Genomic DNA, 18,627 nt, shown 5'->3' with positions numbered 1-18,627 from the left:
TTTTTGGCTTAATTTTGTTTTTTAGCTATGTGTTTCACATACTCACATACAAATACAAACTACATACACCACAGTGCTAGAAAAATCTCCCAGGACTCAGTTGCTTTCTCATTTTTTTATTGCAATAATAAGATACAGATATATTTCCAGACATCCATTTTTTTAATTAAATTATGCTCCAATATTGCATGGGACAGTATTCAGAATGACACCGATCCTAAAATGGACAGCTAAGTGATCCAAAGACAAGTTTCTGAGCAGAGATACGACAGATTTTTGTTTTTTTCTTCCACTTTTCCGTCCCCCATAAATGTGTGATGAGAAGCAGCAGCATAGAGAGTATTAATAATACTACAACAAATAACAGAGTGATACTGTGCAACAGTCAGAAACAAGTGGGAGACTTTGTTTTTTTTTAATCTTTTTTTTTTCTTAAAGTATTGTGCTAAGAGTAAGTGACTTATTTTTGCCAAGTCAGATGATGACGGAAATGACAGACAGCTGTTACTGTGTTACACAAGCCACAAATTTTATGACTGACTGTTGTTAATTAGACAAATACAGCTGCGGCCGAGCACAACCGACCGGACGACACATTCAATGTGACTGTAACAAGTGTAAAAATAGTTGCTGATGATTTTCTAATAACATTTCTGTGGTTTTCAGATCCCAGATGATTCCCTTAAATAACAAGTACCCCCATTAACATATGAAAACAAAATGGCCGTAATAAACATGTGCCGTATAATTCATATTTCCAGTACAAAAGAAAAGAAGTTGTAATAGTATCTGAGACTGTTTGTATATATTTAATATCAATATAATCCATTTATAAATGATAAACTTCTATGTTTTTTTTCTTTCTCTTTAATATAATTCTCACTATGACTTGACAGAAAAATCTACTGTAGACATTTTCCAGTCAGGTTTTGTGAATAACAGTTTGGACCATGGCAGACAGGAACTGAGCTCTGACTGAGGACTGAATGGACTGACTCACATCAGCATGCTGAGCTAAAGTCTTGTGTTTTGGCACTGCATTTTGATTTTTTTTGTTGTTAATATTTATGTTTGGCTCCCGTACTAAACACAAACTAGACAAACCTCTAGACTGACAGGATTGCACTGAGATTATAAACTGTTAATCCAACAAGCATTTGACAACAGTGAGTACCTCCAATTGTTGCTTCCCTGGAACAACATGATCTGTTTATAACTTTAATTTCCTTAGTAAACTTGATGAATTGGTCCACCCGGCATCTGTTTCAAAGCAGATACGCTGGTCACTTTGGCCAAAGTGCTGCCTGAGAAAACTGTCAGACTCAACAACAACTACTTTTGATTAGTTCATAGTTTTGTTTTTAAAAAAAAAGCAAAGTCAGGTGATTTTCAGTTTCCTTCAGGTCATGTGTGCAGGATTTGGCGACATCGTGTCACATGTTCTGGTGGATGATCTCTGGCTTCACTGATCTAGAAAATAGAAAATATGGTGGACTATTATAACAACAGAAAATGTCTCTTAATTCGAGTCTGTCTGTCTGTTACCCATATCCTAACAGTTGAGTATGTTTTGGTTCCTTACTCCTGAATAAAACATCTTTAATACCTGACATTTTCCATTAGGTTTATGGGCCAAAGGACAAATCTATTGAGAAAATAAATAGTGGTTAAAAAAAAATTACAAAATTGAAAAATACTCTGCTATAATCTCACAAACAAGAGACTGAATGCTGCATTGTGGTCCAGTCTTTAGTACTTGTGTCCAAGTTAAAATGTCACAAAGTTCAGGCTTAGTCAAGTCTTAGGCTTTGTGGTCAGCGACAGATTCACACCTAACTGTTTATTTACTCCTGTGATACAGAAAAATTAATTTGGTGTCAATTCACCCTGAGTTAGAATCAGAGTTAAAGAGGAAGAGTCCAAACTGAGTCTTAGGTCCAGTCTAGTTTCTGTTTGCATCCCCAACCATGAGCTGTTTGTCCCAGACATTTTTGATGACAAGAGGTTAAAATGGAATTTATTACAAGTCAGTGAAGGGAAAAAAAAAAGTTCAAGTCGAGTCTCCGTGGATTAGAGTTAGTGTGAGTCCTAACTGCTCAGGTTCAAGTCAAGTCACGAGTCCTGGACTGGACTCCCAACACTGGTTACAGTAAAAGTTGTAAAGGGAGACAAAAATAATGACTGAGAAGACAATGGAGTTGTTGGTCTGATGGTTTTTGTTGACAGCTTTCTCAGGCAGACATGACCGGTGGTAGTTTTGTTTACATGACATAAATAAGATTAGAGTGGGAGGAGTCTGATCTGTCATTTGTCCTTTATTTTAATCTTCCCCTCCACCGTTGTAGTCATTGACATGTAAGAGTCAGGTCTGTCCTGGTTTTGGTCTGTTGGTGGACTTTGTTGGCAGCCCAACAAAAACAGATGAAGACTCTGTGGGCCTGGATGAGCTCAGGGATCCAGAACCTTAGGTCCTGGATCACAGGAGGGCATGAGACAGACAGAAGAGAAGGAAGTAATGGGGTTATATAAGTTTATGTTTCAACAGTCTGAGGTTTAGTCTCACAACCTTTGTCTTCTTTCCTGTCAGTGAAGGGAACCACATCCTCTTGCTCTTCCTCCTCCTCCTCCTCCTCCTCCTCTTCTTCTTCTTCTTCTTCTGTGTGCTGCTCCAGCTCTTCTCTGGTGATCATCTCAAAGTCGTTTCCATTGCTGTGCTGTGATCCCTCGTCCTCACGTCTGTCGCTGTCTGTGTCCGACTGCCGGTCCGTCCCTGTCCCCTCCACTTCTGCGTCTCTACTCTCCACCAGCCCTGCCTCTTTGCTCTCCTCCTCCTCCTCTTCGTCCTCCTCGTCTCCGTCTTTTTTCTCGCTGTCTGACTTCTCCTCACTGTCTGATTTCTGAGCCTTGGTAGACGTGGAGCCGTCCTTCTCCTCCGTTTTGTCCGAGCTCTTCTTGCTGCTGGCCCGTGGTCCTTTGTACTCGTGCGTGTAAAGTGGCCGGAATGAGTCGATGAAACCCACATCTGCTGTCAGGTTGGGAAGGAACCAGAAGTGGTGGCGCCCTCCAGTGACCACCCAGATGATTAGGAAGAGGATGCAGCGGGCTGAGGGAGGAAAAAAGGAAGAAACCAGTGAGATTAATATTTCTTGTGCATGACTCTCTGTCTGCTGCTCCAAGTTCAAAGTTATAAAATGAAGACAATTTGCTGCAGACTTGAGTCTTGGTTTTTAACCCTTTGCAGCACTTTGAACTCTGTCTTACCAACAGCTAGAAGCAGTATACTGGCCACGAAGCAGCCTGCTGCCACACTCAAGTAGTAAACTCCCACACGCATTTCTGCTGGCCACAGAGGGAACAGTGTGGCTGCAATGACGGCGATGACTGAAATGACACAACACACAAGATGGTTACAGCAGCAGTGTTTGGTGGAAGACTTTAAGAACAGACCACGTTCTTTACTCACCCAGGATCAGTCCCATGGCAAATGTCTTGAAATGAACAGGATCATAAATCCACACGTAAACCTGCAGCACAGGGATATGTTGGGTGTTTTCTTTGGGGCGTCAGTGGCATCAGTACAATCTGCTCTGGGTGCAGACTCACCTCGTTCCCGTCCAAGAACAGCTGATCTTCATGAGGCTCCAGTTTGAACTTTTTCTTCACCTCTTTCTTCTTCTTTGGGGTTTCAGGACTGTCATCCTGTCAGTCAGGAGAGAACATTTTCCTGAGAGTTAGTTTGTTTACAGTAAACCTGATGGTTTGAGTAACACTTCTCAACATAGACCTAACGTTTATTTCTGTAATTCTATGTGTATTGTCCTGTAAAATGAAATGCATGTTTAGTATTTTTAGTGCATTTACTACATCTAGGTTGGATTTACATGAAACAAAGTTTATTTCATGGACTTTAAATCATCTGACACATGTTGTACTTTGAACTTGCATAGCAAACTAACGCTGCTGCTAGTTTATTTTGAAATTACGAAATTTATCTGATCGGCTGAGTCACGTCAACAGTGACTAGTCATAAAGCAAAGGCACTGAACTCAGATCAAGTCCACTAAAGCAAAGGCACTGAACTCAGATCAACTCCACTCAGTCAGAAGAGTTGTTGGACACTTACACTTTTGTCTTTCTTAGTTTCCACAGCCTCAGACTCCTTCTTCTTCTCTTTCTCCTTCTCCTTCTTGCTCTTCTTTTCCTCCTCTTTGCTGCTGTCACTCTTGGGTTTCTCCTTCTCTTTTTCCTTCTCTTTCTCCTTTTCTTTCTTTGTGTCTTTCTCAGGTTTTTTCTTCATCACTTTAAGAGCTCGGTGAAAGAACTGCCTCTTTAGAAGTCTGCAGAGAAATACATGAATTTACCCCAGGACAGTAAACAAATATACAGATTAAAATGTAATATCTGGAGTTTTACAAACCACTGCTGCAGTGAACAAATGTTACTGATATCAGTAGTCAGAATGAAAATGTAAATCCCTAGAAATGTTGTGCTTTCCTACTGTACTTGAATGTTACACTGGTACAACAGACAGGTATTGAGAAACAAAAACAAACAAGTTTCCATTCAAGTCTGGTTAAAAGTTAAGTCTGGTTAAAACGTGCGTTGGTTTGTTTGGCAGCTGACCTGTTGCAGTAATCGACCACAGACTCCCTGGTAGTGAACAGAGCATCCTCTCCTTTCTTAGCCTTGGCCCACTTAGAGTCCAGCAGACAGTCCACTGCTTTTGAGGCTAAATGTAGGAACACATGTTACTAGGACAGTAGATATTTATCCACATGATGCACATGATATATTCAGTTTATGTACAGATTTGTGTGTTTAATATTTTATTTTAGAGTTAACCTATAACCTGAAGAGTGTTGAAAAGTGAACACTGATAAGGTTACCTGTTGTGTACACCTCCTATATCAACAGAAAGATCATTGTAGTCTGGTTTGTGTCACCAGGATGAACACAGCTTCAATAATGACTATTCTTTCAGAGCTTGTTGCTTGATGTTCACAGAGATATTGACTTGAATGAGCTGGATCTTTAACCTGAGGCGACCTTTTAGTGGTCAAAAAGTAAACACCACTCCTAACAGACAACTGTCCTTTTGAAGGACGCTGCAATGAAAATATCTTCTATTTCTTTTAAATAGACAGTCTCTACACTGTGCATCACTATAGCAACAGCCACACGGTGCAGGATTTATTTACTTTGACTAAAACCAACACAACTGATTGCCGTCATTAGAAACCTCTGTGTGTGTAAGAGAGAGAGCATGATAAATAAATGAAAATCAGCTTCTGACTTTCAATTCCCACTCCACTCTCTCCTAGGGCAATGTTCAGATTGCTTGTTGCTCAATTCCCATTTTTTGGCACGATTGTTCACATTACAGGTAAAATGTGACAGCCATCTCATCTACCACGGCACAGACAAATACATGACGTTACACAATGTAGTTGCTGCATGTTGACACCTTCACCTGTCTCCTCACAACACAAACTAAGACTTACCAACAAAGTAGTCAACCCTGTGACCCATCATGTTGGTGGACTTGGTGGGGCAGTTGAAGCGGAGGTACTTGGCTGCTGCCTTCTCCTCCTTGGTGAGTTCACTCACTTCCTGCAGGGGCCAAAAAAACCATCCAGATTAATCCCCAGAATCACACACACAGCACACACACTGCTGCAGTATCCCGGTCAGCTGCTGTGACCGGCAACATGAGGAAAACTGCTCCATGAAACAGGCCTTTGTTTGAGGGGAACAGGTAGAAGTCACACTGTGCCATTTCATGAATCTCTGCTACTGAGAGATCGCTGTTGCAGTTAGATGATCCAGCTGGTTTAAACCCAGCAGACCAACTGGTTTCAGCTAAAAGAGGGTCTTTGAAGATAAGATTGTGCAACGACTAAAGTACAGTCCATGCCAGTTTATATTACGTTACAGTTTTTGTAGCATTAGAAACCTGATTACATTTTCCAAGAGGTCCCTTCAAGTACAGCTGTACCAGCTTTACACACATTCAAGTTAATTAAAGCATTAATTTCACAAAAGAATGTCTGCAATGCAACTCAACCTGAAATGCACAAGGAATCCATTATAAAATAAGACTCTTCTACGGTCCTTCTTTGACTGACATTGCATCTCAAAAAAAATCAAATGAAAAACTATATATATAAGATTGTATGTAAAGTATGCAATATATATTTCTTTCAATTGTTTGTCTTTATCCTTTTCCCCTTTCTTTTGAATCTAATCCAGAGATTTTGGGGTATAATTATATAACTGTAATGAAAGAAAAACAAAAAACCAGTTGGGCAGATTGTGTATTTTAAAGGATACAGAGCAGCTGTCTTAAGGAAGCAAAAAAGAAGAAGAAGCAATACAAGTGTAAGTAAGACTTCCTAAACTCAAATGAAACTGACTGTATTAAATGTTAATTAATTTCAACAGTTTGCACCTCTGTTGTTGTAGGTGTGCAACTTCACAGAACAGAACAAAGAAGCAGGCCTCTGGTGTGGACAGTTGTTCAGTCGTATTATTAACAAAGCTGCCGATGTTGACCGCTGGCTCAGACAAGTTGGTGACTTTTTTTTATGTACATAAGGCAAACAACAATTTCCAATCTATATGTATAACTTTTATTTCAAGTTCCAGAACCAACAAAGACACTACTGATCTGAAGTATTCCATGCAGGTGGATCATAACCAGGTAAGAAGATACTTAAAATGTTTATAGCACCTTCTTCTTCTGCTTTTTATTTCTGCATTCTTTACAGTGACACATTCTTTGCAGACAAAACCAGCTAACTGTTTTTTTCATCTATATGTGGCAATTTTATTTTTAAAAGGATTTGCTGGAACAATATAAAGCAAGATCAACGTATTAAAGGGATTGACACTCGAGTAGGTCTGTCTGTGTGTACCATCAATGTATGCAGTTTACAGCATACATGATGCGTACACTTACAGTTATGCTGTTGATATTTACAGCTTCTCCCGCCTGCCTCATATGTTACAGTATGAATCACTCTGTTGATACTGCATGACTAAAAGTCGCACAGATAGTTGCAGGTTATGTAAATACGTCTGCTTTGAGCTGACGCAGCTCTGCCAGCAGTTCTCTCCATTCTGCCCAGGCTCTCCTCAGCTCAGCACAGGTATAAAGCTGTTATTACACTGGTAATATCTGTGTGTAGTAGCAACATAAAGCAGGGTGGAAATCCACACGCTCAGAAATATATATCTTTTTAAAAAACCAAAACAGTCATATTTGTTGTCTCCAACCAGCTAATGCTAACTTTTACTAGCCATCATTTGGCAATAATCGTCGCCTTTAAACTACTCCCCACCCATGATGTTACCGTAAGTAACATCCCTGCAAATGGACGTCTTTCTATATGTTGTCTTGCCCTTCATCCTATACCATTAGCGTTTAACAGTCAGTGATGTTACCTGGATCCGTTTCTTGTATCTCCTGCGCTCCGCCATGACGCTCCAACTCAGCTCGTCTAACGTGAGCGACACAGCGAGCGCGCATTTACTTTGTAGTATCGCGAGATTACCGGATGATCTAGTATAATTACACTGTAGATAAGTGAACAGTAGTTATTTATTAGTTATCGATTAGGATTAGCTCTAATGCTTGTTGAAATTTATGAAATTGCATTTTGGCATAAATATTAAACAGTTCAGAAATATCAAATAAGGTTCCTTCTAGGAGAATTTAACTCACGGAAATAAATAAGATAATAAATCATTATCCGTTTTTGACCCTAAATAAACAACATTTTTAAAGACTTGAGAAGAAAACAGTTACAAATATGAGAGCTTTGTGGCTGGTTTTTAACCAGCGTCATCAGATTTAGAAAAAAAGGCCATGAATCAATTTTTCTGTTTAGTGAGAAAAATATAACACTCCATACTATTACAAAAAGTCTTTATTTACAAGAAAGTAACAATTTAATATGAGTACAATTCAGTATCAATTAATTAAACATCTGTAGTGTAACATTTCAAAACCTTTTTAGAGTTTAACACTACAACCAGAATATAGAGGTCAAAGTCTGTAGAAATATGTATATATTTAGTTTATGTTATGGTGACTGTATAGAAAGCTGTGTCATAATTAAATTATCTCTAATCCAGTTATGCGAACAAATCTATACCAGTTGTTTCTGTTCTTTTTGAGAGGTGTAAGACTGAGCCTGTCCACACGTGTCCGTGCTAATCAAACTGTTTCACTGCAGGCAGATGGAGGGGAATTAATTTCTGTATCACGGATATGCTCTGTGGACTTGAGGACATCAGTGTCTCGTGGGCTCGCCATCAAGTCCTCACTGTTGCAGTTTACAGGCGAACCAATGTCTGAGGAACGTTCCCCAGGCTTCTCAAGAGTCCCCTGCACGGTGTTAGTAGACAAAGGTAAGTTCATGCTGTAAAACATGCTCCCCATGCGCTTCGACACCTGTGGCAGAATAAAGAAAGTTGACACAATTCTTTACGTTTAGTTTTTGCGAATATGTTTGTATGCTTGAAGCAAGCAACCTTCTTCTTCTTGCACACAACAACCCCCATTTTTTTTATTTATCACATGGTGGTGACTTTCCAAACTTTTTTCACCTGTGATCGGATCTTAAGTGCTGGCCCCAGCTTGAGACCCAGTGTGTCGAGCAGATGCTCCTCTGAGAGCAGTGGTAGTGTTTCTCCATCGATCATGTGGTCCTTGAATGTCTGCACATGGGAATCAACTCTCATTAGCAAAACAGACACAACAGTAAACAGGTAGACTTGTTCAACAAAACACAAACCTGGGCATATTCTGAGCATGTGGGTATACTGTTGATAAAGTTGTAAACATCATGGACCGTCCACTTTCTTATGTCCTCAGACACATCATCCCCATTAAGAAAAACATTCCGTGAACCTGGCAATATATAAAAACAACTGTTTATATCCATATACCTCGCATTGTTTTGAATTGTATTTGTAATTATTTGCATAACTCACCAGTTGGGAGGAAACTGTTCCCTGGGACTGGAAACATGTAAGGCATCCCTGTGAGGCCTCCACCTGCTGAGGGATACATGAACGAGGGACATTGGCTGGATATGTCTTTATCTGTTGAGCCACCATTGGTCCCATCAGTGCAAGTGTCTTGATTGGTCACACCGGCTTTCCTCAGGTTTGCCTCCCCTTCTTTATAATTCTTCCTGTTTCCTGTGGTAAGTTCAGAGCCTATTTTGGTTTGGTGATTTGTTTTACTGGCCACACAGTCCTCTCCCATGTCCCCTTTTGGCTCCGCTTCCTTCTCCTCCCCTGATGTGGCTCCTGGGCTTGCACTTTTATCTTCACTTTGAATCTTGAGGTTGGCAGCATGACCCTCAGCACTCTTGTGGGCTGTGGGTCTCCTGCCAGCCCTGCGTCCTCTCTCTCTATGCAGCGTGCTAATTGGTGGATATGGGCTGGTAGACATGAGTATGTTGTTGGATTGAAGATCGTCCATGGTGGGGCGGTGGACAAAGACGTCATGTCCATCTGGCATGCGCTGACGACACCTCAAAGCCATGTGGTTGGAGGGATAAGACATGGGATTATCGATTCCTAGAAGTCCTTTCCGGTGGGCATTTTCTAGCTCCTTTTGATGCAAGATGGCATTCATCTCCATCCTGGGCCACATGATAATGTATAAAAACACATTATCTAACTTTTCTTGCAAATGCTGTAATTCTGAATGAAATTGTGTTTGCAAAAAATATGATGCAGATCAAGAACACATTAAATGTTTTGTAAGATGCTACTGACTTTCTACAAACCCCACCTGGCAATATTTTGCTTATGAATGAGCTCCTGACGACGAGCAACTGTTTCCACTGGCTCCGTAGACAAGAAGCTGTAGCCGGCTATGAGAAGAAGAAAAAAATATTCTTAAATAATCTGATTTAAAAATGTAGAACCATAAATGTGCATAATTGTGTAATGCATTATATCTGCTCACCTGTTCCAGGGAAGCCTCTTCCTGGTAGGACATTGGCATGTGGTGTCAGAGGTGGACCAAGGTGAGGCCCCATGTGCATTTGTCTGGCCTCAGAAGACACCACCTCTGTTGGAGGAACCAACTCCCTGTAAAGAGAAACACAAGAAGGTTTCCCTTACATATAATAATGTGGGTTATTTTTTTAGATATGAAAAAAAAAACCCACTGCACACCTCTCCATGAAGTGAGGTTCAAATTGCGTTGGAACTCCTTGTAACCTCTGCTCCCCCTGGGCCAGAATCTGAGGAGCCATGGCCATCTGGTTCCTTATCATTAACTCCTGTCTCTGTCTTAGCTCTGCAAGAGAAATCACCATTGATGGCATATAAATCACTGACATCAGTTTGATGTTTTCAACACTCAGCTTTTTTTTCCTCTGTTTGTTTTTTCCTACCTCCAGCAGACATGCCGTTAACCAGACGATACCAGTGTTTCTCATCCAATCCCCCCTGTTCTCCCAGTGCTGTCATTTTCCTCAGTTGCTCCCTCGGAGTCATGATTCACCACCTTCAAACTCTGAGGTAAATAAAACCAACATAGAAAACTGAACATTTACCATTTATTATACACACATCTAAATTCAAACTCTTTGTGATAAATCAGAAAAACTAATACAATGCTTGAAAATCCTCGTCAGTACCACTAGAGGTCGGTAGTTCATTTCAAGCAAAGTTATTTACAGCATCAGGTGACATTTTGCATCTTTATTCGTTTCAAACTTAACTGACCTAAAAAATAAGTCAATAATATAAATAAATAGTTTCGATATGCAGTGTTACATGTAACAGACAGCTTTTATATTAATTATACCATGTGCAAAATTTGTTGAAAGAAAAACGACTTATTCAAACATAGTAACAAGCAATATCTATAGGTGAGACAACCGGCTCTGTACACCTTCATATGTAATTTAAAAATTATAAATATACATAGGCCTAACACTTCTTCTTCCCGTCTCCCCCTGTCTATCTGTGCTGTTAGATTTGCCTCCAGCCGTGTTGCATTACCAGCAGCCCCTCAAGTTGCCATTGAAATCTTACTAATCTAAAAGCTGTAATCCCTTCATTAGTCCTGCAACAGTCTGCTAGATACATCTGCTGACCTCATGCCCTGCTGGACCGTCCAACTCCTCACAGTCCCACTTTGCCAGGCCCCTGCTCCCCCGACAATCCTATTAGCTAATTCCTGAATATACAGCACTTTAAAGGGATGTGTTGGAGGTAATCCCCATGTCTAGAGTTTTACCCTCAGCAAACCTGTACTGTAAGCACGGCGAACAATACACCCTAAGTGCTAAGCCCATTAGGCTCCGTTAGCTCGCAGGATGTCCTAAAAACACCCTGAGGATAAATGTGGGGATGCAATCGGTTTAGGTGGAGCTATTTGGTGTGAACACATGTTGCCTGCCTGGCAACTACAACAGCTAGCAGCAGCACATATGGGGGCATATGTTTCTGTGTTAAGTCTCCAGGGCTAATGTGAAGCCTTGTTCCTGTTACACATCCTCCACTAAAATAAACACTGGCATCTGATTGAATTCCTGGAAAAATACTTTGATCTGATTAAATCTAAAAACAAATAAATACAAAAAAAAGATATAGGATTGACCTCTGACCTCCACAGCAGATTATAATACCAAAGATGAGACTTTTCACTTAAAAATCAAACACATGCATCAGTCAGTGTGCATGTTGTATCCAGCCACAACTCAGGTGTAGTCTTTGCTCATTTCTTATTTTATAAAACACATGAGTTGCTCAACCGTCTGTGGTTCCTCTTTTTGTGCTGGACATTTACAATTGAAGACTGGTCTGGAACACAACCGGGTCAGAAGACACACACAACAGAACTCCAATGAGGCTTTAAGTAAAATATTTTTGTCAAATAGATGTTGTAAAATATGGTAAAAATAAATTAGTCGCAAACAGAGGATGTGCCACAGCTGCCAATTGCAGGGATTAGACACCTTGGATTTTCTGCTGCCTGGTTAATCCCATTACAAGAATGAAAAAATGCTGACGACTTAGTTGAAGCTCCGAGGAGGTCATTTCAGACAAGACAGAAGAATTGTCTGGTGCTTGTTAATCCAATGACATAATTACACACATTTACTTAGATTTAAATAATAGTCCATTTAATTCTGTATATTACTATTATTATTATTATTACACTTAGAGATTAGGTTAATAATTTTACATAATTAAATCAAATGTTGACTTTTTAATATAGGTTTACATAGTCCAGTTTAATGAGATTAAATGTATACTTTTATGAAGTTATTAGTTCCTTTATGTTAATTCTCCTCTTGTAAGTCGCCTTGGATAAAAGCGTCTGCTAAATGCATAATTGTAAATGTGATCTCATTGGGATTATTTAGTTACACACTCTTTTCTTTTGTCATACACTAATTCTGAAATGCATAGATTTTAACTTCATCATAAAGGAATAAATTCTACTTGTATTAACTGACAGCAGTAACAGTTAAGATACGATAAGTATGTCGATGAAAGATCGACTTACCTGCTCCAAACTCTTTCTGTTTTCAGGTCAAAAAGGACAAGAAGACTTGAAGTGATCGGAGATCTGTGAAGAGTTTGTTCTTCAGATATCACTGACAGTCAAACAGCCTCCGTCAGTATCCACCCAGAGTGAGTGAAGTCTAATTGCAACTATCTGCCTTAACTAAAAGAGACCTTTTAAATACAGATTCATTTCATCTCCATTAGCCGACCTTATCATCTGCCTTAAGTCCTCCTGTCCTGACATCACAGTGATCTCCATCCAACTGCTTGCTACGAACTGCAACTGTAATTACTGAAGCAGCAATGGTCCTGAGCATTAAGTGCTAAGCCGCTCTCAACGTTTACCTCACTAATCCCTTGTTAGCACTTTAGGCCTTAGTTAAGACACCTAAATGCTCAGCTTCCTTTTCTAGTAGCAAAATAACCAGCCTTTCCTTACGACAGCATGGAAAATACTCACAGTTAAACCATTCTGCTTGAAGAAAACTTTTCAAAACAGTTTTGTTTTGAGGCGGGGTGTCAGTGGTCCTCTGCAGTTCAGGACTCAATGTTGGCCAGATTATCCTTTCAGTCTTATCATTTATGCAACTTGCACTGTGTTATGGTAGGTCTTAATAAATCTAAGGCTAACATTGTTGAAGGGAGAGAACACAGGACTGACTGAAAACACATAGAACTGTAAGTCCTTCAAACATTATTACCTGGTCCATCATAGTATGTGGTTTTGCGTTCACGTCACAAAAATAATGCCCTTTAACTGCATTTTCTTTATTTCCCCTTTCATTATTGCAAGTAGTTAATTTAACAAGAGTCTTTTCAGTCTGTTCACTCCGATCACGTGTCTGACACTTTGTTGTCTCTGTTATATCTGTCAATATAGCTTATGTTACATCATACTGTAGGAGTTAGTCACCATTGAATTGATCTAAAATAATAAAATATCATGATTACATCCTTAATGCAAAATAATTACATCTTCAAATGGCTAATAATATAATATAATCAATGGCATGCATACATGACATTGATGCACAGGTTTATATAAGAATCTTAAAGACAGAGCAATGAAACTGCGGTTCTGTATCATTATACATCATTGACACATCAGAACCAAACAGCTCATCACATGGAGAGCACAAGGACACAGTGACATTGAGTTATTTAGAAAGACAGAAACTTACCATTGGACTTAGAAACTGACAGATCAGAGCATTAGGAAAAGGTAAACCCCTAATTTAGGAATCTGCTGCGTGTAAGCTTTTTATGAAGGATTTACATCAAGTATTACAGAGTCACCGTGAGGCAAAAGGATCAGAGCGAGCTAAACCTCGACAAACAGGATTGTCTCTTAGTCCAGTGGGTCAGTGCAGACGTAGACACCCTCCAACCTCTAATTACAGAAACAACCCACCATTCAGATCACCTGCACTTCCTCTGGTTCTGCTGGTCTTCATCAGAAGAACCTTCATGCCCTGAACTGTGGATGATAATCTGGTTATTATTATTATTATTATTATTGGTTGCACTGTTCTTACCAAGAAGTTAGAACAAGCTTTGTTTTTATTTACAATGTAATAGTTAATATGAATATATCTATATAATAATTTATAATGATTAACACAGTCTGTTCTGGCCTCCCTCCTGCCTGTTAATCCATCTTCTATAGTAATCATTTATTATTGAGGGCTGGTGCGGGGGGCACTTGAGTCCCCCTCCTGCCTGCCCCTCTCCCTGTAATCTGTCTCTCTGTTTGCACCTGCCCCCTCTGTTTCCTTGCTTCCTTCTCGCCTCTCTTAGCCAATCAGCCTCGGCCCCTCTCACCTCTACTCCCTTATTTTCCATTCGTCCGTGTGCTTTGTTTTTTTGTTTTTTTTGGTGATTATTTGAGTTAAAATAGCTGAAAAAACTCAGATTTCTGCCTTGCTGCATCAGATCCTCATCTCCTGCATTATTTAATCCATATGATGTTGAATGTACTGTTGTGCCATGGTATTTTCCTACTATGTTTTTACAGAGTACATCTGTGACGTTAGCAAACATGTCTCCTGGAAGTATATTAAATATTTGACTTCACTGGGACCTTCAAAACACTTTAGTCCCAACTACACAGACCTGTCAATCACCTGTCTCTGTGGGAGGCCTCTTTAAACAATAAAGACCTGAACAGGTGCCAATTCTCTCACACACAGTCTTGCATAAACAAAGAGGAGGAGCTGCCGTCTGCTCACTGACCAATAAAAAGCCCCGTCAAAACACTAATTGTCACTGCCCCTTGGTGACTCAGGTGAGTAAACTGCTGCAGCAGCTGTTTTATATGTTAACATTATAATGCCTTCAGTGCATGTCACATTATAACACTAAAACACTGCTTTTATTTTGAAGGTTGTGAAGTAGAGATGAACGCTTTCCAGGTAATTTCCATCGCTTTGCTGTCCGTCCTGGCGGCTAATGCTCAGGTCATCGCACCTGGAAGATGCCCCAAGCCTGCTGTTCAGAAAGACTTTGACACCACCAGGGTGAATATCACACAATATGTTGTTTTCTTTTTATCCTTATTTATGAAAAGGTCTCATCATTTACAACTGTGTGGGTCTTGTTTATATTTAACACAAAATATAAAATAACTAATGTCTGGGTGTTTTAAAATTATTAACCTGACATTTGTCTTTTCTGCACTTTCAATTTCAGTATCTTGGTAAATGGTATGAGATCCAGAGACTTCCAAACCTTTTCCAAAAGGGAGATTGTTGCACTGCCACCTACAGCCTGAAGAGCCCTGGAGTGGTGGGTGTCCTCAACAGCGAGCTGCTGTAAGTACCATGTTCATGAGTTCAAAGAAATCACAGAGATTCTGTAGATGTGCAGTAGAATTATGTTTATCATTAAAGTGGGTGATACCATTAATTTATTATATTACTAGAAAGTACAATCAAACTCTGTCTTGTGTAGCCTTACTCCTGTCCTAACCAACATTATCTTTAAATCAGATACTACTTTATAGACTGCTGTGATCTGCCTTATAAACATATACCACTTCACCTGCATTTCTTTCAGTTCTGATGGCAACATTAGCTCTGTCGTTGGCACCGCTGTGACTGCAGATCCATCTGAGCCTGCCAAGCTGCTCGTCTCCTTCTTTGAGAGTAACTGCACCTAATTTACACCAACACGTTCTCTCCCACATGATCACCGTTCTCATGTTTTTGGTTATTGTCGTTATCAGTTTCATTTGGTAAACTGACTTTGCTTTTCTGTCCCACCACCAGACTCTCCTCGTGGTCCCTACTGGGTTCTGTCCACCGACTACGACAACCACGCCCTGGTGTACAGCTGCACCGACGCCGGCCTTTTCCATGTGAATTTCGCCTGGATCCTGAGCAGGCAGCCCACCCTCCCTGAGGAGACCCTGGAGGATCTCAATGGCATTCTGTCCTCCATTGGTGTCAAGTTGGACAAGCTGATCACCACCAACCAGGATGCAGCGACCTGTAGTGTCATGCAGCAGTAAACACAGTGAGAGGGATGTATTTACTGTGACACTGCAATGCTAATGCAATAAAATCAATAAAACAAAAGTCCTGGTCACAGTGTCTGCTGCGGTACTGTACCTGCAGTGCTTTGTTGTTCTTTGTCAGTTCATGGAATCAAACTCTAAACCCTAAAATTTTGCTGTAAGAACTCTGTGAATGTGAGGACATTATCAAAACTGACATAAGAGAAATGTTTCACCCAGAACCAAACATATACTACTGTAAAAGCTGCACCAAATCCTCAAAGAGATACCAAATTAAATTGTCCAATTAGATCTAATTTATTTAGCCAATGCCTTTGTTAAATCAGAGCTAAGTAGGGCATGTCATTTTCAAGTCAAACTTGTTGATTCCACTCTATAATCTGCTATTTTCTAAGTTGTTTTTATACCATTTTGTGAAATGTTTTACTTGCAAATCTTTACTTGTAAAATCTATATTTTTTAACTTTTTTTTTTTTCATTTTGCAACAGTTGTCCTGGAATTCTCCTGTGACTCCAATTTGCTAATAGTTTGCTTTATGTCCAGAATAAGGCTGGAGGCACAAAGGCGTCCATTGATGACACAGAGTGGCAGTGGTGTAAAACCTCGTGGAAAGCAATGTCTCTAATTCAAACAGCAGCATTTTGGAGAGAAGGCAACACAAGAAGTCTGAACTGCCAGGACACAGAGGTGGGAAAACATATCAGTTAAGATTATAGTTTCATATTTATACCTGTTCATACACTGATACTTTCTGTGCAGCCTTCAGTTTGTCACCTTCTTGATTCACATATTTTGCAGACGGAGACCTGACTCAACATGAAGTTATCTGTTGCTCTGGCTCTAGCATGCATTCTTTCACTCACCACAGCCCAGGTTCCCCACTGGGGCCCGTGTCCAGAACCTGCCGTTCAACCTGGTTTCAACCTCAGACAGGTAAAAAAACTTGCTTATATGTAGAACAAGAATTGTATTGAAGTTGGTAACAATGTAAATATGTGCAGTACTTGTAGTTTTACTCACTGTCCACTATATTGTAGGTCAATTCTCCAATTAGTTAAGCATTTAATCGTTATTTAATCGTTGATGCCCATGATGCTCATAATTTATGCTCAGTTAAAATTTATTTTTTAAGTGCTGTCAACTGCCTTTGAATTTGTGTGTTTGTTTGTTGTTTTTTTTTGTCTCAGTTCATGGGCCGTTGGTTTGAAATTGAAAAACTCCCAGCTCAGTTTGAGAAGGGACGCTGCATTGAGACCAATTTCTCCATGAGAACGGACAACTCCATACGTGTGGTCAGCTCTGAAATCCTGTGGGTACATCCTCCTGTTTTTTGGTGCCAATGTTGAATATAGAACTTATTTCATGTCTTTTAAATGAGCTTCTTAAAATATAAAATGGAATCTAATTCCCTTCTTAATCAGTAAAGGAGAGCTGAGAAAAATTGAAGGCACTGGCGTCATCGAGGACATGAAGAATCCAGCCAAACTGGGAATCAGCTACTCCTACGGTGAGCATGTTTGTTGACTGATGTATTGATGCATTTGTGTTGCTGTGCACTTTCTATAAGATCCAGGCAAATTACTTATGTGTGTAAGGGTTCCCTTTTTTAAAAATAATACCGTTTGGTTGCACACCCAGCCCACGTAAACCTATCTGGAACAAATGCTTCACTTCCTGCTCATGGTCTCCCAGAAATGAACTATATTTAAATTAAATATATTTCTTTCTATCTCACGTCTTCACCACAGTGCTGCCCTTCTCTCCTTACTGGATTCTGTCCACTGACTATGTGAACGTGGCCCTAGTCTACTCCTGCACTGACATCCTCAGGCTCTTCCACGTCGACTTTGCCTGGATCCTGGGCCGAACAAGAACCCTCCCTGAAGCCACGCTGCAAAAAGCTAGGGATACCTTCTCTAACAATAACATCGATGTTACTAGAATGATTACCAGTAAACAACAGGGTTGTGACAAAACCCTCTGAGCAATATCGCAAACGCACCACAAGACGGCGCTGTTGTTGATAAGGTAGCAGAGGAGCGCTCCTTTTGGATGAATCCTTTCACTCAAACGTGTTGTGTCAACTGTTAAGTAGTTTGTGTTGTTAGGGAACAGTTTTTTCCTAATTTTGATAAATATAATGCGGATGTTTTAATGCAAAACATATAAATATAATAGTTTTTTCAGTTATTGCTGCTTTGGTGAATCTAAAAAGTGTCTTTCTGCTTTTCTTAACATCTTAATAAAGGAAGTCAATATTTTTTAACCCTAGTAGGTAAAATAAAACTGATGCTGCCACATTTGACACAGCTTTATTTTTCAATGGTTTAGTTAATAAAACAAATTTCCCCTTGATTGATAAAGTCACTACTTTGTTTACTTTTTTAACAAAATGTGGGTATTTTGAGTCTCTTTTATTGCTGATTCTTATTATGCTTGATTTATTGTCGCTGTTTGTTTTGGTTTTTTGCAAACCAGTACAAGAGGCGGAACCTTTGTTTCTTCTCTTAAATTTGCGGTCGGAATTATTTCCACATGAACCTATTTCTATAAGTCTGAAGTTAAG

General features: G+C 39.8%; 4 protein-coding genes across 5 annotated transcripts; 2 read left to right on the top strand and 2 right to left on the bottom strand.

Moving 5' to 3' along the window:
- Positions 1–2,531: 2,531 nt before the first annotated feature.
- sec62 (SEC62 homolog, preprotein translocation factor) lies at positions 2,532–7,543 on the bottom strand. The gene is made up of 8 exons (XM_008334587.3): positions 7,444–7,543; positions 5,502–5,610; positions 4,624–4,729; positions 4,124–4,337; positions 3,604–3,699; positions 3,464–3,524; positions 3,262–3,381; positions 2,532–3,103 (listed from the first exon to the last, which is right to left on the bottom strand). The coding sequence occupies exons 1-8, from the start codon at positions 7,477–7,479 to the stop codon at positions 2,532–2,534; spliced, it is 1,314 nt and encodes a 437-aa protein (XP_008332809.1). The 5' UTR covers positions 7,480–7,543.
- Positions 7,544–8,218: 675 nt separating this feature from the next.
- Positions 8,219–10,544, bottom strand: samd7 (sterile alpha motif domain containing 7). The gene is made up of 8 exons (XM_008334538.2): positions 10,419–10,544; positions 10,198–10,321; positions 9,986–10,110; positions 9,809–9,890; positions 8,998–9,656; positions 8,799–8,914; positions 8,611–8,721; positions 8,219–8,455 (listed from the first exon to the last, which is right to left on the bottom strand). The coding sequence occupies exons 1-8, from the start codon at positions 10,519–10,521 to the stop codon at positions 8,219–8,221; spliced, it is 1,557 nt and encodes a 518-aa protein (XP_008332760.1). The 5' UTR covers positions 10,522–10,544.
- apoda.2 (apolipoprotein Da, duplicate 2) lies at positions 10,428–16,737 on the top strand. Of its 2 annotated transcripts, XM_025066396.1 has the most exons (8): positions 10,428–10,545; positions 12,571–12,672; positions 14,736–14,830; positions 14,929–15,062; positions 15,235–15,356; positions 15,601–15,689; positions 15,813–16,059; positions 16,605–16,737. In XM_025066396.1, the coding sequence occupies exons 4-7, from the start codon at positions 14,943–14,945 to the stop codon at positions 16,052–16,054; spliced, it is 573 nt and encodes a 190-aa protein (XP_024922164.1). In that variant the 5' UTR covers positions 10,428–10,545; positions 12,571–12,672; positions 14,736–14,830; positions 14,929–14,942; the 3' UTR covers positions 16,055–16,059; positions 16,605–16,737. The 2 variants fall into 2 exon arrangements, with proteins under 2 accessions (XP_024922164.1, XP_008332761.1); XM_008334539.3 differs by lacking the exon at positions 16,605–16,737 and having other exon boundaries at positions 15,813–16,121.
- Positions 16,607–18,416, top strand: apoda.1 (apolipoprotein Da, duplicate 1). The gene is made up of 5 exons (XM_008334536.3): positions 16,607–16,748; positions 16,860–16,994; positions 17,249–17,370; positions 17,483–17,568; positions 17,810–18,416. Exons 2-5 carry the CDS (start codon positions 16,878–16,880, stop codon positions 18,043–18,045), a joined length of 561 nt encoding a protein of 186 aa, XP_008332758.1. The 5' UTR covers positions 16,607–16,748; positions 16,860–16,877; the 3' UTR covers positions 18,046–18,416.
- The last annotated feature ends 211 nt before the right edge of the window (positions 18,417–18,627 follow it).

This window comes from Cynoglossus semilaevis, chromosome 20 (genome assembly GCF_000523025.1).
Source record: "Cynoglossus semilaevis isolate Cse_v1.0 chromosome 20, Cse_v1.0, whole genome shotgun sequence".
NCBI classification, from domain to species: Eukaryota; Metazoa; Chordata; class Actinopteri; order Pleuronectiformes; family Cynoglossidae; genus Cynoglossus; species Cynoglossus semilaevis.
The sequence above is the reverse complement of the archived record's forward strand: the minus strand, read 5'-3'. Positions and strand labels throughout refer to the sequence as shown.